The sequence below is a fragment of the Chelonoidis abingdonii genome, chromosome 1 (assembly GCF_003597395.2).
Source record: "Chelonoidis abingdonii isolate Lonesome George chromosome 1, CheloAbing_2.0, whole genome shotgun sequence".
In the NCBI taxonomy this organism is placed as follows: Eukaryota; Metazoa; Chordata; order Testudines; family Testudinidae; genus Chelonoidis; species Chelonoidis abingdonii.
The window spans coordinates 220,146,600-220,172,323 of NC_133769.1; the positions used below are offsets into that span (position 1 = coordinate 220,146,600).

The 25,724-nt window shown below is 40.1% G+C and overlaps 1 protein-coding gene across 9 annotated transcripts in view; it reads left to right on the forward strand.

The window, feature by feature from the left end:
* The window catches only part of LOC116825693 (dystrophin), a 1,328,444-nt gene that overhangs the window by 879,245 nt on the left and 423,475 nt on the right, over positions 1–25,724 (forward strand). For all 9 annotated transcript variants that reach the window (XM_075059803.1, XM_075059815.1, XM_075059808.1 and 6 more), the window contains 2 exons: positions 5,442–5,653; positions 16,799–16,953. In XM_075059803.1, the coding sequence (XP_074915904.1) occupies positions 5,442–5,653; positions 16,799–16,953 (367 nt within the window). The remainder of the gene's footprint in view (positions 1–5,441; positions 5,654–16,798; positions 16,954–25,724) is intronic.

The window sequence follows — 25,724 nt, forward strand, 5'->3', positions numbered from 1 at the left end:
TGATTCTTAAATATTCTGTGTATACAAAAAAGTTCAGATAGTGCCGCACATGAGATAAGAACAATTTAAAATTTCTCTTAGTATCTCATGGAAAGAAAAAGTGATACCAATATCCACATTTGGCTCCATTCTTCTGCCAGATCTCTCTCCTCATGTTCCCTCTTGTAGTGGGGTGGACAAACACCACAGTGGACCAGAGTATGAAGGGGTTAGTGGAAACTGGCACTCATACTGACTCTACCCAGCAGCATCTAATCTCAGTGTCAAACCAAAGTGGAACTTTTCAACATTAGGGAGGAAAAGGGGAGGAAGAAAAATGCAGAGGGGAGTTACCATGGTAGGAAGATCTTGGGGTCTGAGAGAGAGAGAATTTAGGAGTTGGCTGAAATGAGCAGCCCTGCATTTAGGAACCTTAGGAGCAGTCAAACCTTGGAACTGTTTTATTTATTAATTCTGTAAAAACCTCAAGAACAGGGTGAGTTTTGACCCTACACAGGGCACATCACACAGATTACATTAATTCTACGTGTTCATAATTTATAAATCACCATAATATCTAGTTTGCTATAGTAAAAAGATGAAGGGCAAGAATCTGATCTCAGTTACATTGTTGTAATCCAGAGTAGAATTAGGACAATTACTGTAGATTTAGATCATTGTGTAACCTGGTGTGACAGAGTGAGAGTAGCCTACAACTGACTCTCCATTTGGTAAGCATATCCACATGAGCCAAAGTACGGAGATTAGTAATTAAATACCAGGTGATTAACCAGTCAACAGGGGATTCAGCTGAAGATGGTTAAAAGAGAGACAGGGGAGAAGGAGGAAGACTGGAAGGGTAAAGCAGCCCAGGTTTTCAGATAGGTGAGATCCCCCCTGCCTGCTCTGTAGCTTGGTAGTAGGTAAAGACTTAGGAAAAAGCCGTATGCTGTGGGGAAACAAACACTTGTAAATAAAGCATGTGGTACTGAACTTGCCAATGGTGGTGTGAGGACTGTTTACAGCAAGCAATCCAGGGTGAGGGAGTCCAGCCCTGTGACACTGAGCTTACACTTTTTAAATATTTTTTAATATTATTTAGCTCTCAGACCTCCTTTTGTCACCCATCCTATAACAGCATAGCTCTTTCTCTGTTGTGTTTTGCTTTTCTGAAGGTGTTTGATTCCGGGCTGAAGGTGGATAGTCAAACTCCCATTGTATTTCTTCAAAACTCAGATAAATCCCTGGAACAATTGACTCACGGGTTATTGATTTTTTAATTCCACCTATGCACAGATCTCTAGACCTTATTCCCATGTTTGAACTCTTCATTCTCTCAGCTTAGGGTCACTGGATGTGGAAAGAACTCATTTTCCCCTCCACTGAATCCCATATGTTCATTGTAACCTGCAGGATATTATGAGACGGAGGTAGGCAGAAATGACCCTTACTGGGCCCGAGGCAGAATGCTAGATGCCTCCCCTATCCTTTTCCTGCTGTTCAGCTGCACTTTCAAAGAAAATATATTAAGTATTTTCTTTTTTTTTTCCCCTACAAATTCCCTCCTCCAGCCAGGGGAAACCTTTCATAGAGTGATCTTATGCCTTCAGACAAAAACCCAATATGGTTACAGAAGCCTTTTAAAATACTTTAAAAATAATCTACTTTGAAGGGAACCTTTAAAGAAGGGTCTGTTGGCTAATATTTTTGAAAAGATTTTGCAGTTCTCTGATCCTCATCTGAAATAGCTAGCTCAGTGGTTCCTGGGTAGTAAAGTCTCTGATACAGAGCTCACCCCTACATGTTTTTGTAGAATGTGTGAGCATTGCAAGTGGAGTGTGACAGGGCCTGTTCCCCTTTTGTTTGTGATCTCCTTACTTCTGTCTTCTGTTCACTCTGGGCTTCCCTTTACACTGCCATCACTCCTTGGCCTCCTCACACACTATCCATTCTTGCACCACACCTTCACAATGATAACACCATGTCCCCCTTCCCATCCACCCAGAAATTCCTTTCTGTTCTCTCCTTCCAGTGGTCTGGCAGGGTATGCTTCCACATGGTGGATTTGAGATGGCAGATATTTCCTGACAGGTACTTCTGGGAGACACACACAGACACACACACACACACTTTTAACTCCAGCTCACAAAGTCTGAGGGATGTGCCAGTAGCCTTAGGCAGCTGCCAGGAAATTTTCACTCCTACTTCCTCTTTCTTCTCAGAAGTATCTAAAGGAGTTCCAGAGTCTCCTGCTCTTCTGTCCCGCTGCCATTTCCAGGTATATGGCAAGAAGCAGTGTTGAGGGAATGCCTGTCGTCCTGGTGCTGATGCAACCATGTTTGTACCAGGTGGAACCATTCATCTTACACATTCTGGTACCAGCTCTGATCTGACCCATCCACAAGTTGGAAAAGTTTCCTGGGTGTTCCAAATGCTTATTGTTTGGCATATACCTAATAAAGGTGTAGTCAACATTCCCCTTCTCTTTAACAAAGAAGATTCAACTACAGCAGTGGTTCTTAACCAGTGGTACAAGTACCCTTGTAGATACACAAAGGTCTTCCAGGGGGTACATCAACTCATCTAGATATTTGCCTAGTTTGAGAACAGGCTACATAAAAATCACCAGCAAAGGCAGTACAAAACATACAGACAGAATGAGAAAGTAAGCCATTTTTCAATAACAGTGTGCTGTGACTCTTTTGTATTTTTATGTCTGATTTTGCAAGCAAGTCATTTCTAAGTGAGGTGAAACTTTGGGATACACAAGACTGCCTTTCCAGACTACTGTACCACTTTCAGGAATCTGACTGAGATTGTATAAATAGGAGAGAAACAAACTCTGAGGAGGCATGTTTATTTGCTAACATACTGAGTGGTTTAAATGAGAGCCAAAGGTGAAATCTTGAACAAGTTCAGCTAAAAGGAATTGCCTTTCCTCATTCAAAAGATATATTTTTTTAAATGTCCACATTCAAATGAAAGCATCAATTATCATGTGTAAACTTTCTGTGATGAATGGATGTTTTTGTGTGTAGTGCTTTTGGGTTACTCTGTAATAATTCAGAGATGCCTGAATTACAAAGGTCCCCTTTACTTCCTCTTTAATAAACTCTCTCTGAAACCTTTTTGACTGCTAGTATTTTATTTGTCACATATGGTATTTAATGAGCTGAAGACTAGCTCAGAAGAGCCAGATGAGTGATCTAAATGTCACAAGTGTTTATCCCACATTTAAATGTTTTCTTTTCTGGGATTAGAGAGTGACCCAATGCATCAAACTGAAATATTTTGCGTAGCTTTAAATTATTTGTTTAGATAATAATTTAAAGAGACTCCATTACCTGAACTATCTCTGGCTCTCAAGCTCTGATGTAATAAGGCATGCACCATTAAGAATATTTTCTTTTGGGTGTGATAACTTATTCCTGATAAAACAAAATAATAGAGCTGTTTTGAAAAAAATATTGCTTTCTGGAGAAGAAAAATAAAGATTTTTTGGCAAAAAATTGAAAACTGAAATATTCTGGTCAAAAATATTTTGAGGTACCTCCTAGGGGTTGAGGTTTCGGTGTTTCATGTTCCCAGTCTCCTCTACAGATTAGATCCCTGGCTGGACTACATTTCTCATGCTGAACCCCAGCCAGGGAGCCTGGCCCACAAGGGATAATGGGGACATGAAGCAACTGAACCACAGTTCCTATGAGACGTGGCAACATATCCAAATAAATACATTTTGATTTTCAATTGTTCGGTTTTGGGACAAAAAAGGAACATTTTCTGTGGCGAGCAGATACAATAGCTAATAATAGCCCACCTTAATTGATTATTCTCATTATAGTTAGTATGCCAACACCCATTTTTTTATGTTCTCTGTGTGTATATATGTCTTCCTAATGTATTTTCCACTGCATGCATCCAATTAAGTGGGCTTTAGCCCACGAAAGCTTATACTCAAATAAATTTGTTAGTCTCTAAGGTGCCACAAGTATTCCTGCTCTTTTTACCTGTAGGTAGCAACCAAAATGTGGTGTAGCCTTTAAATACTACTCATTTCAAGTTGGACAGTTTAATATGCTCCAAATCTTCACTTGCACAAATTATGTAATTTGTGTTACTGCTCTTTCCCTCCTCCTCACAGCCTTAGCCAATCCTTGGTTCATCTTCTGGTTGTACCTGGTCTCTTTTGGATTCTATTTTGTTATTTACATTACCTTCCCCTACTTCTTCCCTCTCATGTACTCAGTCATTCCTTTTCCCACATCCACTCATTTTCTCTCTTCTCCTCCAGGCTGGAGTAAGGGATGCTGAGAGGATCTTCTTTCCCTTCTCTAAGCCTGGTGGAATTCACAGGAGGATTTATATCCCTTCTTCCCAGGGCTTTGGAGCGGAGTCCAGAGCTAGAGCCCGGAGCAACTCCAGAGCAGTGGAGCTGCAGGTTTTTGCCTGGAGCTGGAGTGGAGCCAGAGCACAGCTTCAAAGCCTTGCTTCTTCCAAGCTAAAGGAGAGGCACTCTTGGGAGGATTTTCACTTTACATATTTGTGATGGGGCATTGCTCTCCTCTAGTCCAGAGAGGCAATGCCTTTGTGGAATCAACCCTATCATGGGTGCTCTGCTGGCAACATACTCCATCTGATGGTGCCTTTGCCTTCAGACCATTCAGGAAATTCTCAACCCACCAAGAGAAGATGGCCTCTGACTTTTAACTATAATGGGGGCAGTCTTTGGGAAAAGTACTAAGAGGCCTGACTCTGTGCTAGTTTTAAGCAATACAGATTTCTTATTAACAAAGCACAGCACAATTTTGTTTTCAAAGCTTTGCATATTTTAGAGTTAGGTCTCTGTGTCACATCACCAGGAAATTTCCTGGTGCCTTTGTGGGCCAGTCTGACCTCAGCCAAACCTTGTTATCATAGCTTTCAATTATCATTAGCCGTTTCAGAACTACATTTCCCCCCAAATAAGGACCCATTTAATCCTTATTCTAATAACTAACATGAAGATGTGAGAAGGTTTTTTGTGAGCAGCCATGCACTCTACCAATGTTTGTCTTACCTGGTCAAGAAAGTATAACAACTAATCTTAAAATGAAGGATAAGATTATAGAAGTCCCCATAGGACATCTCATCAAAATGCTAGCTTGATTTGGCTTGGTATGAATGATTGAGAACTGTTTCTTTCTCATCAGGGTGACCTTATTTGAGTATTCTTTACATCGTTGTTGAGACAAAAAGCTGACATTTCTGCCTACATGTGCATAAGGACCCACACTGTGTACCATACTGTGCTCTACTAACCGTTATTTGTTCTCTTTTAATAAACCAAATTTAGTTACAGATGAAAATTGTTGTTTGCAATGAGAAATATTACTTAAATATTTCAATAACTGTTTTTTTTAAAAAAAATCATCTTGAATAAGTCTTTTTTTTTCCTTTTTTTTTTTGCATTTGTTTTTCACCAGTTGAAAAGATCCAGAGCCAGTGGGACGAAGTACAGGGACATCTTCAAAGCCGCAGGCAACAGCTACATGAAATGTTAAAGGATTCAACGCAATGGTTGGAAGCCAAACAAGAAGCTGAGCAGGTTCTAGAACGGGCCAAAGTCAAGCTTGAGTCATGGAAGGAAATTTCTTACACTGTGGAAGCTCTGAAAAAGCAGAACACCGAACTTAAGGTTATTACTGAAGATAGAGAATTTATTGAAATGTCTGATGAAAACATTTCTACTTGATTTGAGTAGTTGACTGATGAAAAAATACTTTCAAGATTGGGTAACTCAGACCAAAAAAATGTAGCCACAAACCAGGTGATTCCCCAGCCCAAATACTCCCTCCGCTCCTGCTAATAAATAAATAAATAAATAAATAAATTCTATTGGCTTCTAAATTCTAAAAATGACATCACATAAATAGATTCTAATTAGCAGAGAGACCAAAGGCTGGGTGATACTGGAGAATGCTCTTTCACCAGTCACTCTTTGAACTGCTGCTAAGTAGTTGTACCTGTTCTTTAGGGGCAGTAGGCAAAGTGTTTTTGTTGTTGTTGTTTTATATCTTTTAGCCGTATATTTGAGGGTAGGCCAGGGCTGGTTCTAGTGATATTCCCATAAATAAGTATGGAGAATATCTGCTCAAACTGGTAGTATCTAGCTTTCTGGTAAAAGCTTAACCACCTTCCCCAGCCGCTACCCCCCACCTTTTAAATTGTCCCAGTTCACATAAATAGAAGATTTCACATTCCAGAAATGTCTGTCTAATTAACATTAACATCCATTGTTTTTAATCAATCTCTCCCATCCTATACTTTTGAAGTACATAAACACTGGCTTTTAATTTGCCCTGTGGAAGTACAAAAACACCAGAAATCCTTCATTTTCTTGTTTGTTTTAGGGCTAGTAACTGGTTAAATTTTCTCATCTGAGATTCGGCCTTAAGGGTTATTGCCTGAGATGGATGGATTATTATAAATAAAGGCAATCACTCACTAATGTATTGGAAAGAATTAGAGATTATGTACACTACTGTCATTCAGCAGAGAGGAGAGACATTTGTCATTGTCTCGTTCTTGAGATAGAATGCTGGCTTCTGACCAGTGTTTGGCTTACAGATAAGTTTCAAAGTAAGTTTCTTAACTGCAAGGGTGTAAGGGAGGAGGGAAAAGTTAGTTGAACAAATTGTGTGAACAAGTTTTTGTAACATTCTCCACCTCAAATACAAAGTATGCAGGCAATTAAGACTAATGGAAACAGCTACTTTACAAACAGAGTGCCACATTTTTCATTTCTTACAAGCATTTCTTACAAGTACCTCCTGCTGTTAGACTTACAAGAATTACCTTTATAAGAAGTTTACATATCTTAATATAAAATTTAATTTAAATACTTCCTTTACAGGACTCTGCCCTTAGAATATTCAAACTGGTAAATGCAAAACTGTAATATCTATATGAAAATTACAAAATATATGTACCTATAGGTGTTTGTGCATTGTAAACGTCCGTTGTTGGGGTTTGCCCCTCTCTGGGGCAGCTGGGAGCCAGGCCACCTCACTACATGGGGCAACAAACGACAGTTTAGGGCTCAGATCCTCAGGCAGGGGCTGAGCAAACAGTTCAGTAAGTTAAGAAGCCCAGGCTCCTGGGCCTGAGTGTTGGGGCGAGGTGGGAGACTGCCACTCATGAGTGGGGTGGCGGGGGGACGCAGGCCCGCCCACTCCTCTGTATCCCAGCCCGGGGCCCTAACAGCGGCAGGGAACCTGCTGCTGTGTCAGTGGGGATCCTGGCTGCAACACACTGACATTGGCTCTGGGTGTGCTGCAGCCAGACTAGGGTTGGCTGCCCCTGGGCTACTTCCGTACTCCCCCTCGGGCCCTACCTGGGTCCTGGCATTGGCCTCTGGGGGTCCAGGAGCATAGATTCATCAGGGCAGAGGTTGGGCGGCAGATCTGGCAACCCCTCTGGGTAGCGGGCGCAGGATAGCTCCGGCCAGTCTGGCCGGCCGCCTGGGGCTGCAGGAGCTTCCCAGTCTTGGGCTCCCCTAGGGATGTCTGCTCTCTCTGGTGACTGGCCAGCTTCTGAGCCCTGGGGTTGGTCTTTTATACTTGCTGCCCTGCGCCTTGACCTCTGGGGGGAGGGCACAGGCTCCTGCGGCTCCGCCCACTTTGGTGTCCGTAAGGGCTTGTCCCTCTCTGGGGCGGCTGAGAGCCAGGCTGCCTCACTACATGCATATAGTTATGTATAAATAGAACTTGATGAGAAAACTGTTCTGGCCCTGCAATCATTTTTGATATTTCAGATTGTTCCTCTGTTCCATATCAGGATGAAACATGAGATCTTTGTCTCTCTCTTTTTGGGGTAAAATTTCCAATGTTCCTCACCACTTCCTCCCCAAGAATAGCCCAGTAGTGAGCCAGGATGCAAGACACCCAAATTCTAGGCCCTGCTTTGAATATTCAGTGGGATGTTCTGGGCTGCTGGTTTCTCTCTCTCTTTCTCTCTCTCGTTTTGGCCAGAAATTCCATCCTGGACTTGAGAAACTTTCAAGATTAAAGTTTTTCATCAACATTGATGCATTACAACTAAAAGTTTGGTTGATGAACCTGCATATTCTGATGAAAAATTTGTTTTGTCAAAAAATTCCCAACCAGCTCTGTATCCATGAGTGTATGAGAGAACATCTAGTAATCTCATCCATTCCTTCAATAAAACAAAAAAGAGAAAAATTCCACTATTGCTAGCTGTGAATCAAAACCTGGACCTTGAATAACTCTGAAATTTGGAGCATTCAGTGTCCAGACCTGGAACTAAATTTTGCATCTTGCCCCCGTATCTACAAATGTTATAAAATGTATCATAATTTCTTTATGAAAATCTGTCAGATCATCAAACCCACAGTTGGGCCTTGCTATGCTTTGTGCTCCCCACATGCTGATATAATTGCCTGAGGCTTTACAACCTCAGGCAGTGCCATTCACCTCAGTCTACTTTCATTTTCTTGGTTTTGCTTGTCCTCCTTCCTACAAGTGAAAGGAAATTCACCTCTGGCTGAGAGAGGGTTATTCTGTTCCCTTCCCCCTCTTTCTCTCCCTTTCTTCTGCCCTGTCCCCCCCAACCCCCATCTTTAAATGTGAAATCTCTGTCTACCTTGTGATTCCTATTGTGTCAAATCCTGCATACAAGCCTCTCAGATGTGACAGCAATAGCTGTTTTGTGCTTGGCTGAGCTAAAAGAAAATTGAAATCTTGTTTGAACTTAGCTGATTTTTAGATTTCTTTCATAAAATAGCATCTCAATTAAAGGATCTAGAAATAGAGCTGGTCTTCAAAATGAATGGTTTCAAGTCTTCTGTGTCCTAACATGCACTTATATTTTCATATCCTATGCCTGAGTGTTTTTAGGATATACACAATCTCTTGTGTTTGAAGTTTTAATAGATTCATTATTCTTTACCCTCAGCATAATTCAAATTACTCTTTCGGTGCATTCACGTACAGGAAAATAGGCAGCCAAGCCTGGGACAGACCCAGACCCCCCAGAGTGAAGATCCATCCAGTCCAGATCTATGAGGAGTTTGGTGTCAGGGAGTCTGGTCAGCAAGAGTTTCCCCCGGCTCAGCTGTCCCATTTCTTGGGCATGATCCAAAGTCCACCGAAATCAACGGTAATAGCCATTGATGGAGCTCTCCTCCATGAATTCATCTAGTTCTTTTTTCAGCCCTGTTAGTGTCTTGCCCTTCACAACATCCTCTGGCAAAGAGTTCCACAGGGTGACTGTGCGTTATATGAAGAAATACTTTCTTTTGTTTGTTTTAAACCTGCTGCCTATTAATTTCCTAGTTCCTGTGTTATGAGAAGGAGTAAATAACACTTCCTTATTTACTTTATCCATATCAGTCATGATTTTAGACCTCAGTTATACCCCTCCCCCCAGTCATCTCTTTTCCAAGCTGAAAAGTCCCAGTCTTATTAACCTCTGCTCATATGGAAGCTTTTCCATACCCCTAATAGTTTTTGTTGTATTCTTCTATACCTTTTCCAACTCCAGTATATCTTTTTTGGTGCACGCAGTATTCAAGATGTGGGTGTACCATGCAGTTATATAGAAAGAATGTTATTGTCTGTCTTTTTATCTATCCCTTTCTTAACATTGTTACCTTTTTTTGACTGCTGCTGCACACTGAGTAGATATTTTCAGAGAACTATCCACAATGGCTCCAAAATCTTTCTTGAGTGGTAACAACTAATTTCGACCCCATCATTTTATATGTATAGTTTGGATTATGTTTTCCAATGTGCATTACTGTGATCATAATGCTCCCTTTTGGCCTTGGAATTTACAAATCTATGAATTGCTTGGCATGCTGGAGGCAAGAAAATATGTATTTTTAGTAAGGCTAAATGTAAAGACATGCATCCAGGAACAAAGATTGCAGGTCATATTTACAGGAATGGGGACTCTGTCCTGGGAAACAGTGACTGTGAAAAGGACTTTGGAGTCATGATAGGTAATTAGCTGAGTTTGAGCTCCCAGTTGCCCCCTGTAATTATTTGAGTCCCAGGCTCAGTGGATCCTCCCCAGAGGCTGTGGCCGCCTACCTCCCAGAACCCAATATGAGGACCCTCTTGCAGCCACCCAGCCTGACTTTGTCACACCAGCTATAATTGCACCAGTGCCAAATACACTGGTAATATAACTTTCTGACTCCTATTCAATATCCCCATTTATACATGCAAGAATTACATTAGCCCTTTGGCCACAGCATTGCACTGGGAGCTCAAACTCAGCTGATTACCTACCACTCACTGCTCCTCAAAGGTGTCAAGGTAGCCAGTGGACGCTGCCCAAAATAACTCTGCCCGGATACATGAGAAGAGAGAGGAATGGAAGTAGGCCCCGCAGTTGCAAAGAACCCCTTCAGCCAACATCCTCTCCCTGTTGTTAGTGATGTCCACTTTGGCCATTGCTAAGAGGAAGTTGACGAGGAGGTCCCGCGACTTTGTGGGGGCACCGACAGGGTGTGAATGTATAAAAAGATGGGGAGAGAAGTGCAGCCAAAAACATAAGAAGAGATCTTGGAGGGGCAGGAATAGGGGCTGAAGCCTGGCACACTCAACATAGGCATGTGCCAGAGTGTCTCTCACACTGTAAAAGGGATAAATATTGGGAACAGAGGTGAACCATGCCAAGAACACACCCATGTTCATGGCCCTATGAAGGAGTTGCCAACCGATATCCCTGGCGGGCCATAGGGCCAAGGTAGAGTATAGGCTGACCCACCGGGGTTCCTCACCCTAAACAGATTGCATTAGGTCCTGCCATTTAGTGTCAAGGCAGGGCACCAAGGTGAGGAAATGGAAAGTATGGAGCAAAAGCGTGTACAGATGTGTCTGTGGCTCAGTTTGAAAACGAACTGGCTGCAGGTCTTGCAGCCAGCTCGAGGTATATGGGTGGAGCGGCTGGGGACGCTCAGAGGACAGGGGCCCAATGAAAAGATCCAGAGGGCCCGAGGCATTGGGTGGGCGGGGAAACCCTCCTGCAAGAAGGTCCTGAAAGGCTGGAATGTTAACGCCATTTTTTCTAGAAGCTGAGAAGTGGTTAGCTCAGGTCATTTAGGAACACCTGAATCCAATTAAGTTCTACCTGAGGCCTTTAAAAACCCCTCCTCTGGGGAGAGCAAAGGAAGAGAGAGAGACAAGCTACTGCCAGGCAAGTGGAGCAGGGAAACAAGCTTTTCCAGGCTGAGAGGCTGTGTTACTTCCCGTATGGGAATAGCCAAACCTGAATACCTGCTAGGGAAAGGACTGACACCCTGGGCAAGCAACGGGATGACACCCTGCCCCAGTGAGGAGGCAGGGAAGGGTGTCTCCTTTTGTGTTTGAGATTTCCTTTTTGTTTGGTGAAGGATCACCCCTTAGGCCGGCCCTGGGGCCTACCCTGAAAACACAGCCAAAGGAGCACAGAAGGGGGAGGCAAACAACTGCCCAGAGTGGGGCCGATTTACCCCAGGCTCCCCCATCACCAGAGGGGGAAGTGCCAAGTCTGGTGAGACAAAGGAGGTGCCTTGCCACACAAGAATTTTGTGTCCAGGTCAGGGTTCCACAGTTTAAGAAGGATGTTGATTAATTACAGAGGGTTCAGAGAAGATCCTCAAGAATCATTAAAAGACTGGAAAACAAGCCTTATAATGATGGATGCAATAAGCTCTATCTGTTTATCTTAACAAAGAAAAAGTTAAGGGGTGATCTGATCGCAGCACAGAAGTATCTACATGTAAATTACAATAATGAAGGGCTCTTCAGTCTAGAAGACAAAGGTATGACAAGCTCTAGTGCCTGGAAGATGAAGCTGGACATATTCAGACTAGAAATAAGGCACAACATTTTACCAGTGAGGGTAACAATTGAAACAATTTACTAAGGGTCGTTGTGGATTCTCCATCACTGGCAAGTCTGAAGTCACGGTTGAATGGTTTTGTTTTATTAGTTTCGAAATAGTTCTTCTAGTTCAAATAGGAGTTAATTCAGTGAAGTCTGGTGGTTTGTTATACAAGGGAATAGACTAAATGATAACAGTAGTCCTTTCTGGTCTTGTAATCTATTCTGTTGATAAGACAGACTTTGATACTGGTATTGCCGGCATTTATTGTAATATTTTTAAATTAATAGTGAAAGAGAACAAATACCCCCTTTATTCTTCCTCTTTGTATAACAAATGGGATAAACGCATACAGTTAGAACACTAGCTAGAAATCCTATAAAGCATTAGTTTTACTTTTTGAATGGGACTTTCAAAAGTTTAAAAAAGAGACTCACTGTTTGCTACCTGTTTGGCTCAAGGGACAGGTAATCTGCTCCTCCTCTATTTCTGTAGAAGTTTACTTGCCCTTCAATACTGTCTTAAGTAGGGTGACCATACATCCTATTTTGGTTGGGACAGTCCCTTTTTTAAGCCCTGTCCCAACCATCCTGACTTTTTTGACAAAAGTGGGCACGTGTCCCTTTTGCTTTTGCTGACTTGATCAGTTGGCAAAAGCAAATGGGACAAATGCCGACTTTTGTCAAGTGGAATACATTGCAGAGGAATGTGCGGTGGAGTGAGTGGTGATGTTGGCCTCTTGCAGAGTTTCAGCAACAGCCTTTTGTGGGGCGAAGGAGGCAGGGTTCCAGTGACCACAGGCTGGGGTTGGGGAGGTTCTTGGGCAGGTGGCTCAGGCCAGCCCTATGTTAGGGACGGTTCAGGCCACCCCTGCACGATGTCCCATTTTACCTTTGAGAAATACGGTCACCCTAATCTTCAGGGAGAAGGCCAATGTGTGAGAGGGCAAGTAGTGCCAAGGCTATTCCCCTGCCTGCCCACTTCCAATTCACCTGTGCAGGAAATGTAGTAGCAGTCCCACTGAGGCTGCTCTCGTACCAGGGACACACAGCAAAGTAGCCTTATCCTCTCTTACTCCCTGCACAGTGCCTCAGGCAAGGGACAGTCTTGCCTTTAGTCACATACTGTGTGCAACAGTTACCTTGTCACTTGCTTTATAATGTTACCCTTAACTGTTTTGCTGCCGCCTAATATTCCAGATATGGACCAACTACATAAGATGAAAGAAATATACTCTTAGTCTTGTTTTATGGATTATACCACAGTTCACAATGTACAATTCTAAGTGCAGTGGACTATTATAGGGCTGATGCCTGCAGCTGTACAAAACTGAAACAGAGGACCAGTGATGAATGGTTATACCTCCTAGACCAGCTAACTAGCTGATAACATTGAGAGAAGGGGTGGGCAGTGGGTCTGCTTTTCCAGACCTGGGTTATATAAATATTTAATGCAGAAAGTGACATGCTCCAAATTGTATGGTGCTGTACATACATATTGCTGTATCTGTGCACAGTTTGTTTTATTCCAGTGGGTAATGCATGGCTAGAAAGAAAGGCCCAGTCTCATTTCCTTACTTGTTTTTAATTAAGAACCCTTAATTACCTAGACTTTCCCACTAATAACATAGCAAGTAGTGTCTTCTAATTAAATAAAATTAAAAATAAAAATAAGCAGCATGATTAATGTGCATCCCTAACTCTTTAAGTGTGTTAATAAAGTCAGCAAATTCAAGAGATGACACAGATGAAATAAGAAGAATGCTTTACAAATGTCATAATGAAATTAAGGTAATAAAGCACTTTGAATACTTCTTAGTTTCTACTTATTCCAAAGCAGATGGAAGAGAAATGGGGCCTGAAAGAAAAAAGAAAAAAAAGAAGAAAGAAATTGTATTCCATTAGTTTAAGTATACAAATTCATTACATCAAGTCATGTAAGAAAGAAAATAATGGGACTCTATTAGGTTGGACCATAAACCTTTCACTGTAACACTTTTCTCTCTGTCCCTTTGAAAAGTATAGAGTAGGAGCAATGACTTAAGCATGCACTCTTCAAAGTTGTTGAAAAGATTAAATACTCATTTCCAGTAAACTGGAAAATGCAAATTGTTTCCTCAAACAGAATCCCCTGTACTCTTCATTTATGTTCTGAATGATATTGTTCTTTGGTAATGTCAGGAATTTAATAGATTAATCTTGAAGTTAATGGTGAGAATCAACACTTTGAAAGTAGCATTGTAATGGGTCTGTCAGCATTTTCATTAAAAAACCTGCTTGGTAGGGGTTTATAAGGTCATTTAAATTCACAGAGGACTAGCAAAAGGTACACATTTTCCAAGTGAAGGTTTACAGTCCATTAGTCCACAATGTGGACAGACTGTTTTGGTACTTTTTGTATCTATAAAGCAAAGGTAAAATATTCTGCTACAATATTTTTGGTTGGAATACAGCAACTATGTATGTATGATAGCTAGTGCTTTATAACATTGTTCTACTGGAAAAATATTTTCCAAAAAGAATAAAGTATGTGCATGGTGAAATTCTTGCAAACGTACAGTAGATGGACAAAGTCTGCAGCAAAAATGAAAAAAAAAAAAGCCACATATAAGATAGCTAAAGAACAATTACAAATAATAGCAATAAGCCCAGGCGAGAGCATAGTTAAAATGTGGTCTGAGCTTTAGAGTAGCTCCACTAACGGAGGCTACCCATGGGATTTGCCAGAGCAGCAGGTATCTGGCTGCCTTGACTGTGTCTTCTCCCCAGCTAATGCCACCTGTGTTTGGGGACACAGTGGTAGTACTATAGTAGAACTGTAGTAGTGTTTGGTGCTATGCTCTGGGTAACATAAGTGGAAGCAGGTAAGACCCGGGACTGAATTCAGCCCACAGTATTTAAAATTATGAGGTGTTCTGTCGTCTTGACAATACGTAGTCATGAGTGAGTGAATTAAGAAAAAATGCCCAGGCATTCAGTTGTTTCGGATAACATTGAAAAGTAGCCTGAACCGTCACTCATCCTTCAATACAACTTTCTGAAGGTTTAAAAAACACATTATTAGGCTCCTCTTCCCCATAGCTACCAGCCACTGCCTTTTACTTGTTTACCTGTGCAAACCAAGTTCTCTTTGTGGAGGCAGGTAGTTACATTGTTGTCTTTCTAGTTTCTAAGGACAGATCACCTTCAGGATAGCAGGAGGTAGTAGTCTCTCACCTGGCCAAGGTAGCTTCTCTGCTGCTCTGAAATGTAGAAGTTAGATAAAGAGAGATCTCTTGTTTTCCTGAATTTTATAATTTTATGACACCCTTTGAGTCTTATCTTATAGAGACATCCCAAATGCCAGTATACCTTAAAGAAATAAGAGAACCTCTCCTAACAGGCAACATATTGGATCCCACTTGAATAGTGCAAAGACTACTTCCTTTAGAGGAACCCTGACACGAGGGCCACATCCTGTAATTCTCCTCTTCCCAAGTCAGAGGGTCATACAGTGCTCAAAGATGTTAAGAGGAAGTACAGCTTTTTTTGTGTGGATGGAAGAAGCTAGCCCCAGTAGGGACACCCTTAATGGTTCAGATAAGCATCAAAACTTATGCAGAATGAACCTGCAAACTTTAAAGTGAGCAATCTCTACACTATGTTTGATGTTTGTTTATTTAACTTGACATTCAGACTTCTTTCCATCATGCATTAATCTTGACAAAATAGCTTACTTATGATTAGCTTTGTGTGAAGACTGTATTAGTTTAATCAAAACCAGATTTCAACTTGAACATCACTTTGGGGGAAGAGAAAAACTATATTCCTGAAGCTTTTTTCCTATTTGAAAAGGAAGTCAAGCCTCACTTTTCATTTTCTGCAGAAATTTTCTAATTTATACAGCCAGCTACTGATTCTAATAATCCTTCCATTAGAGTTTTTGGCAAATTATAACGTACTTGTGCACTCACATTGTCAAAGATGGTTGGTAACCTATAGATTTGTCTTACCCTAAGAGCTATTGTTAATGCTGTTTGATTACAAATAATGGAGGAGACATGGATGCACACAGTATTTTACAGATGTTGGTTATGACAAGCAGACAAACAGAAAAAGCATATGGAATTTGGTTTCCCATTGCAACCAATGCTCCAATCTCCTGGTCTGCTTTTCTAATGAGGAAGCAATTTTTAATTAGCAGATCTAGATACAAATTAAAATGAACACAGAATTATATTCAAAATTGAAAATGCTTTCTTAAAACTATTTCCAGAAAAATTGGGAAAGGTAATTGGCATTATAATAACTTACTGTTAGGTTTAACAATATTCTGTGTTTTGATATATGCAAGTTTAGTACTGATCCAGTAGATGGCACTAATTACATAAACAAATCATTCTTAATAAAGTGAAAAAATTCAACAGACGTGTTGTTTGTCCAAGCTTTGGTGTTATGTCACATTGTTTGTTTTTTTTTAAAAAAAAAGGCCTGGCAGTATGTTCTTTTACTATGTTCTTTTTCCTATCTCCCCAGCATAATGAATTCACCATCACAGAGACAAAAATAGTCAGCATGCACAATAATTTATTCAACTATTTATTTCTGAGAAAAGAGCTATTATGATTCCATTCACTAGTGTACCAATTTCGGCTGCCACATTTTATCTTGCATTGAAAATTTTGTTGGTTAGTCCTGTCATTCGCTTGTTGGTAGTACTGCAGTCCTCTTGTGTCCCATAACTTTAAAAACAAAAAAAAATAATTTCTGGCCCTAACAATCAGCAGATGTGACAGATGCTATTTCTGTTATTACCTGCAACCAGAAGATTCTCTCTCTCTCTCTCTCTTTTTTTAAATCGTGAAGTTGTAAAGGTTTAAAAGTTCATCTACTTTTTGAATATTCAAGGTATATTTTTAAGGGAAGGTGAGATTCATTCTTTTATTTTGTTTGTTTTTTTCCCCCTCTAGCAATTTTCAAAAGAACTGCGGCAGTGGCAAATACATGTGGATGTGGCGAATGACATGGCACTTAAGCTTCTCCGTGATTATTCAACAGATGACACCAGAAAAGTAGAACTGATGACAGATAACATTAATACCAGTTGGGCTACCATTAATAAGAGGTACAATACCATTTCTAGTGCTAACATTGTCACTGAATTGCATTGATCTACTTTAACATTTAATGTAGTGATTAGGTGGCAAAATGGAAGGGAGGTCCCCAAAGAAGCTGATGATTCCAACTGTTTTTTTCCATAGATGTTTATCTTTTAAATGACATTTGAGGGCAGCCACTCTGGCATGAAACATTAGCATTTACCAGTTTTAAACTGCTTTTACATATTAACCAATTTTCTAACTTTAGTTCATTGTGTTTCATAAAGTTCCACAGATATTTAAAGTAAGAGGGTTTTTTTTTAGTTTTCTAACTACTATCTCAGTGTCTTAATCTCTAGACAACTGTAGACAGTGCCATAAATTGAACATGAAAATGACACATCCTACTGAAACCTAATTCACAGTAGAAGCATTATACTATATCTGTGAGAAGAATCTACAGCCAAGATTTTTTTATTTTTTTTTAAGATTAGATTGTTGATTAAACCATTCAGGATTACATTTTGTAGTCTCTCAAAGTTTGGTATAGATACTAGTTCATTACTAAAAGCTATGTTTATGGGCTGCGACTAAGTGTGAATTATCCAGTATAAAATCTATGTAAGAATTTTTTTGCATGATAAAAATGATTTTATTTAAAGTGGTAAAACTCAGATTAGGAGGTTTATATTGCTGTACATTAAATGGGATACATAAAAAATTAAGTTGGAGTTACTTTAACTGGTTTCATATCTAGGATTAAATGTTATCTCTTATAACCAAAACCAAAATTGAATGAGTTTTTTAAATGTTTTTAATTAAAGTTCATGAGCAAGGTCAGCAAAGAAAACTTAGTTAAATATGCAACAAATTCAAGGAATTTGCTTGCATAGTAAAAGCTACTTAAATCAGCAGTGACTAGAGGAATTCATTCCCTTTTTCTCTTTACTTCTTTTTTAATTAATTTGATATTCATATGCCTCCACAACAGTTCATTTTAACAGCATTTTTGTTGCAGCAGAACTATTCCCACTTCAGCTCCAGTTGAAGCACCAAAAAAGACAGTATCAGTGTTCTCTAGCAGCGTAGTAATCTGAAAGGTTTGCTGGGGAGAAGTACCATAGCTAATACATATCATGTATTTTAAAGTAAAAAGAATTTCTGTGGGCATTTCTGACCTTATTGTTGATGACAGCCCTTTTCCCGAAAAGAGACGTGTCTTGTGATAGATGTGCTCTGAGAAAGCTGTAAAACCATACAACTTGGTCTCATTATCTTCCTCATGTTTGGGGGGTGCTTGGGACTCCATGAGACGGGCTAGATGTCTGAGGTTCAGTCCAGAAAAGGAGGAAGTGAAACTGGTAGGTGATGGGGAAGCAAATGGAAGAATTGGAGGGGATTGTGTCAGTGCTCTGAATTAGAGAATTCTCACACTTATGACTGACTCACAATTCTGAGGTCTTGCTAGATCCAGGGCTGCTACTGAATGCTCAGGTAGCAGCTCTAACCAAGAGTCCTTTTGACAAGTAGTGGTTTAAAAAAAAAAAAAAAAGACTGGTGTGACCACTTCTTTTGGTGGCATCAGTGCCCCTGGCCATAAGACTAGACTACTGATTTACATATAGCTGCACCATGAGACTACTCAGAAGCTGAAAGTAGCACAGAATGTGGTTGCCCACTTACACAATGGAGCTTTGTGTTGAGCACATAAGTGCTGTGGTATGAGAGCTGTGTGGATGATTGGCTGGTTTCTGAATGCAGTTCAAGCTCTTGCTTTTAGCCTATGAAGACCTTACTGGTTTAGTACCAGGCAATTTGAAGTCACTTTCACATAGGGTGACCAGACAGCAAGTGTGAAAAATCAGGACAGGGGGTGGGGGTAATAGGACTCTATATAAGACAAAGCCCCAAATATTGGGACTGTCCTTATAAAATCAGGACATCTGGTCACCCTACTTTCACAGTGTGAGATTACTAGTTTAAAGGGGTAAAGATATGATTACAAAACAAAATCTATGCATAAAAATAACAATTAGGCACAAATTTCCAAATGTGGAGGGTCCCTGAAACAACGCAATTGCCATGGCTCCAGGGTGTGAAGGCAGCAAACTACTAAGGAATTGTAAATTGTTAGCTCCTCATGGCAGAGACCTAATATGCAATCTTTTACATATCTGTAGTGGAGCTAGTCCATAGCTCACTGTAGATAAATTATTATATACCAAATTTTTCCCACTTATATTAAAATAAAGCTATCTAACTTATAAAGTCAACATTTCAACTTTAGGAAGCATCAGAGGACAGAATTAAACTTACACAGGCTACTCTAAATGTGGCATTTCCTAGCTTTCAAGTATGCCATTATGCAACCTAAACATCTTTTAATTTAATGTAATTTAATTTTAAGCTTAAAAAATGTTGTTATATGCAATTATAACAACCACTGTAATGGTGTTCGGCTCAGCTCCGCCTGTATTAGATGTCAAAATGAAATAACCATCACAGTAGATTGTACAGATGTTCAAAATATAATACTGCATATTTTGTTGGGCTTTGATAAGCTTCTCAGGCATGGGTCCCCTTCAGGGGAGACAAACCTGCCCTACACCCATGAGCTGAATGGGATCAAGCCCCAGGCAGATACCTAGGGGCAGGGCTCCAACTTCCAGAGTCATGCGGCATCAGACTCTCAGCTTTTGTTTTTTAAAAATATTGCTTCCAACCTTCACGGTTGTGAAGAAAATCTGGAAAATGTCAGCCAAGTATAACTGGTATGACAACGTCTGCCTGAATTGACAGACAGTCTCTACCAGAAGGATGAGCAACAACTGCTAGAGCATGAGCTTCCAAATACCTGTAAATCAGAACAGATATTAGCAGCTGTTAAACCGAACTAAGAATGTCGACATAAGGGAGTTTCACCAATTTGACTGAATAGATTTAGACACCAGTTTAGTTAAATTAGTGCAATTTTTGTTTGTAATCAGGGCTATAGGTAACTTAAATATAAGTGTAATTTCTGCTTCCCCAATAATAATAATAATATGAAGATTGCATAGGGTAGGGTGACCAGAGAGCAAGTGTGAAATATTGGGATGGGGTGGGGGATAATATGAGCCTACATAAGAAAAAGACCCCAAAATCGGGACTATCCCTATAAAATCAGGACATCTGATCATCCTAGCATAGCGAGGAGGTCTGCAAGTCAATCCTGCAGGCAAGAATCCCAGCTTTGTGAGGGACTTTTAGTGTTACAGTGCATGGGCTAAGAAATCCTCTGTTATATGGATCATTTAGTCTTTTACCTGACCCCAGCCCTCCATTGGGCTGGGAACTCAAGGCAAAAGAAGCATGGAAAATACTTCAGCCATTCCACTGTCTGTGTCATATTTCCACAGCTTTGTTTTTAATAGGGGATCCCCTTAAAGGGGGATTTGGGGCTGCATAATTCCTTTCATCAAGGGGAAGGAACACAGAGTCTGCACTCAGATGGTCTTAATCTTCTCCCAATCTCTCAGGATCCTTGACCTATTATATGGGGTGGCAAACCCTGCCCATCTCTAAAAGCACAATTGGCAAAACCCCACAGAGATTTCCTTCCATTAGCTCTGTCATGGGAGGGGCGAATGGAGCTCCATATCACTAAATATCAGTTCCGCTGCGGAAAATCATCAGATTTGTTCAGTACATTTAACAGTTTATAAGCACTGGAGTTTTCTCCTTTACAAGACAGCTTTCAGATTGTTGCATGGAGCAAAATAAGAGCAGCCATATTTTTAGGGTAGGAGCATAATTTACTTTGGGAATACAAAGGTGAAGAATATGCTTTTTCTCCATCACTGGCCTCCCAAAGGGGTAAATTCTCTAATCAGATGCATGTGCATTGATTTCATGTTCTTTTTCTGAAGGAACTGTTTTATGGATTAAGTATTGATCTTGTGAATCAGTGAGCTGATATTGGCTTAGGAATTTTTCTAAAAAAATAAGCGTCCTGGATTAGTCTAATCGCACTTTAGGGATATTTAAGTCAACACTTATATATTCAAGCTATCATAAAATGCCTGAACAACAAGGGAAAATGCACCATATGCAAATTTTTGATTTATTTTGCTTTGAATCTTTAACTGGGGTTATTAATAACCCCCAAAGTACCATCTAAAATGCATGTTTATAGGGAAAGAAAGGGAAAGAAAAAAGAAGTAAGAAAGGAATGGTTGGTATTGCTTTGAGTTCTTTTCTACAAAGCTAACATTTATGGCAACATTGCGTGTCAGTGTGAATGATGTCAGCCACCCTGTCCACGAACCAGAGGTCCATAAAACAAGAAGCAAGCAAGCACCAGTAAAATTGCTACTCTGTCTGCTGATGATAGTTCTGCCAAAGCAAGCACTTCACTCATTAAGGCAACATCTGCCAGTTTGTATTTTGTTTTGCTTAGCTAGATTTGCAACTGATTGCTGTGTGTTTACCCTTTGCTTTACCATGTTGTTTTATAACATTGAACTGTAATGAAAATGACATTCTGACTCCTGTAGTAGTCAATTTTGTTAGTATTTGATGGGTGCTTCCCTTTTGACTAACTTGTTTTTTGGTAGTAGCTGAAAAGAAGCACTAGCAGCATATGTGCTGATTAGTTGGGCAAGAGCCAGGTTGACTTGTAAACATGTGTCTTCCTCTTCTCTTTCAGAGCATTAACTATCCCAGAAATAACTGTATTATTTACAAAAAGGCAATTAAGGAGAAAGTGGTCTGGGCTCCCTGAATTAGCAACAAGAAATCAAGCAACTGCACTAAAATATACTCTTGGAAAAAAAGGTGGAATATAGGGAACAACCACCAAAAATATTCTGGATGTAAAAATGCATAGTACAGTACTGTAAGGGTGTTCTTGAGTTTTCTCTCAGCCTCAAAAATGAATTAGGCTAATTTCCTTCTCTGCTTTTTTATTTGTTTGGACATTAATATTGGCTCTGATTCTGTATTTAACTTTAAACACATTTCTTCTCTAGCGATCCATTCAAGTATGTGCTTTTCTTTAAGTTCCATCAGTTTCAGTGGGAAGTTAAGCAGATGCTTATGTTTGCTGAATTGGGGCCACGTGAGGAAATTAGTTACACTTCATCAGCATTGGAGTTACTCAGAAGATATAGTAGAAACAACACTTTCCTACTGAGTTAGAGCTCTGTACATCTGTAATGCATCACATATCTTCAAATGTATGTCTCTTCCAGATGATCATGCATCTAGGTTTTGTGGAAGTCTGGCAAATTAGGCGATCTGGCAGTGGTGTTAAACATCCTGGCTCACTTCAGATGCTTTTCTGACCCTTATGACAGAGTCTGCAGAATGAAGTGAAAAGCTTCCATCCAAAATAAAGTAACTTTCTAGCCTAGCCCTTATCCAAAACCAATGCACAGTTGTCATCTTTAGTCTGCTGACAGCTTGGAATAACAGTTCTAAGAGATGTCTGCTGTCACTCTTCATCTCCATAGAGTTGTTAACTCTTATAATTATGAAACTTTAAAAGCTAGATTTTCAAATAAATTAGGTGCACAAGTGTGCATCGGATTTGCACAATTACCTGATTGTGCATGTAAATTGTGCAATTGCATGTGCAAATAGCCAAACAAAAGGCAGAAATACAAAAAGCAGCATACACATTTTTTCATCTACTGATGCTGAATATGACTGTAACTGAAGTTACTACATAAGATCCGTACTCTAATCTTTCTCTTCTCTCATTGTTAGCAGTGGGACGTCTGTTGTGGATCAAGAACATGTGTAGTCGTAACTGGTAAACTTGGCTTTTGTATAATTCAAACTATAATTTAGTCCTCTTCACAAAGTGAGTTTGAAACCCCTGCTTAACAGGTCCTCAGAAGTCAGATGTATGAAATATCTTGGCTTGTGCATTGTTGCTCCCTAGAGACGATACTAACAAGCCTTCTCCTTGAGGCCCTTTGGGTGAATTGTCAGGTGATCTGTGGGCTGATCTAAGGATACACTGTAAGATGGTTGCTTTTAATATTTTGGTTTTAGCCTTAAGAATTACTCATCCTATAAGACTCGATTAATTTTCCTGCATAACAGCTAACTGGAGGGAAGGGCACAGTGACTTGCCTGTCCATATTGTCAAGGCTCAATAAATAGCCTTCTTAAAAAAATAATAATAATAATCTGAATGTAGTGCTCATGAAAAGACTTTGTGTGATAGTGAGGGTTACTGAAGTCTTATATTTAGCCTCAGGACAAATATAACATAGGCTGAGTCTATGCAAACTTCCCCATGTCATCTGCTCTAAAGACTGGTCTAAAGGGACCTTCTTGAGAGATAAGAGAGTACTTAATTACTGACAAAAATCACAACTTTTTGGCAGTTTCCACAGAAGCCAAGGATAATTTGCCAGGCATATTGGCATCTGGCTAGTTATCTGCTGAAAAATGGATGGAATCTATCACACTGATTTCATATAGGACCCCAACTGCCATCAGATGGTGAAAGTGTTTAGTTTCTCTTGACTTGTCTTAGAGATATTGTTTTCTCATTAAAAACAAACAGCATTTCAGGCCATAGCTCCTTCTGAAACTGCCTCAGCAGAATCCATTCCTTATGTCAATGAAAGAATTCACATTTATATTAAAATGCCTATTGAACTTTCTGTGCACAAATAGAAGAGCCAACCCCACCCTTAAATTATCAACAGACCAATTTACACGTGAAATTATTTGATTTATACCAAAGAATCAGGATTGGTCTCAGTAGCTAAAGACCTTTGGGGAGCCGGCACTGAAGACAGTATTTCATTGCTGAATTTAGACCTGGAGGAGTGAGGACACAGTGCACTCGGGAGAGGGAGCAGAACTGGGAAGAGGCGGGACAGGGCTGGGGCCTTGGGGGAAGGAGTGGAGTGAGGGTGGGGCCTGGGATCAAGCCGGAAGTCAGGCACCCCCCGACTCTTTGGAAAGTCAGTGCCTGTGATCATGATATTACATCCAGGATTATGTTAAGGAACAACAAGTCTATAAACCAATACATTTCTCCTAAGAGCTAATCTAGCATGGTTGGCTAGTAATATTTGAATAAGAGGAACAGAGAAAGGTTAGAAAACATTTAAGCCAGTGCTCTTTACTGAAACGTTGGAAGCCGAAGGTTGATTCCAGGTCCTTATTCCTGTCTCTTTAAGCAGTAGGCTCTAAAAATGCTTTGCAGACAGGTTGCTTAGCTTTTTTGGTGTAGCTTCTTGTGCAGTCCGGAAGTGACCTTCCACCATAATTTCAAAGAAATTACTGGACAGGTTCCAAAGGGAATCCTCTTTATTGGGAAAAGGATACACATGGCATGAGAGCCTCAAGCCTTTGAGGTTTAAAATGTGGGTATCTTTTAAGCTTCCTAAGGGATAAGAGAGGAGAGATAAAAATATTCTTAGTTTTCTTGATTCCATTCTACAACTATTACTTTTTGAAAATACAAGACAGTTAGGTTTTTAAATATCTCTTTTAAAGAGCTATGTGCTGGCAGGATTTTAGATGCTCTGAGATCAAGTGAGTTATTCCAGTAAATAACCTGCTACATTATCCCCTCTTAAAAACAACAACAACAGAAAACCTACAGAACCTTTTTACTGATCATGAACTTTAAGGAAGATATGGTGAAAAGTCCTTTTATTTGCTTGCCTGTTTTCACAGTTTGGCATTGCAGGTTTTTTTTACAATGGTTGGCAGAATAGCTCTGTTCAATGAAAGACAGGCTTACCTGGCTTCATTGGAACACCCGCTAGTATCACGTATAATACATTCAAACTCTCCTGCTGTGATATTAATTCTCTTTCCATTGTTATTTTGTCTCACTTGTGCCCTTAGAAATGAGCGGACTTGATAATAATTTTGGCAGGATATTGAAAAATATAGTTCAATTTTTTAAAAATAGCCAAAGTTTCTAAAAAGTAGGGGAGCTTGAAAGTCATATAACCAGCTTGCACACAGCCACACTTCTATCTCTACATGGTGCTATATTCATGGTAAATTAACACCCTCTGCCAGCACAGACACTCAAGTACGTGGACCGTAAATCTGTAACTTCCTCGCTTTATGCCAAGAGAACCTCAGGTGCCCAATGCTTCCCAAAATGTTTTTGGCATTGGCTGGGAAAGACAAGTCCAGGACACTCAGGATGGGTTATGATTCACCATTTTGCCTGCAGTGGCCATGCTCTTGGAATTTTTCTGGAGTTCTGTGGGGAATTAAAACAATTTAACTCCAAAGGAAATCTCAAGAGAGGCCAGCAGCAGTAACATAATCTGCCCTCTCGCAAGGTGAATTTCTCATGTGGTATAAGGAGCCTTGCAAGCCCAGGGAGGACTGTCATGCCAGTTTAGTATACAAAACTGTAGACTAGAACAGCATGCCCCTGTATATATCTTTTACTGCTCCCAAAGACATCAATTTACATGGGTGTCAGATTCGTTCATGTAAATACAAACTAATTTAGCCCTTAAGCACATATGCCAACGAGTGTTATTCTTAATGTCATTGCTTTTTCAACTTGTATGGCCACAGGTGTGACAGTGAGTTTTTGGGTCCTTTGTGCTAAATTCAGCTGATTTAAACACTTTTTTTTATTGTATCTTAATGTGAATGGTTTCATTACAAAATAGAATGGAGGGAAACACTACTTTGTAAACATGCCGTCAGCATCCAATACAGAGAGCAAGGGAGTTATAAAAAAAAATAAAAGTAGTTACCCATAGAAGACCATTCCTTTCAGCCATGACTGTTTGTATTTTGTTTTCATATTTTC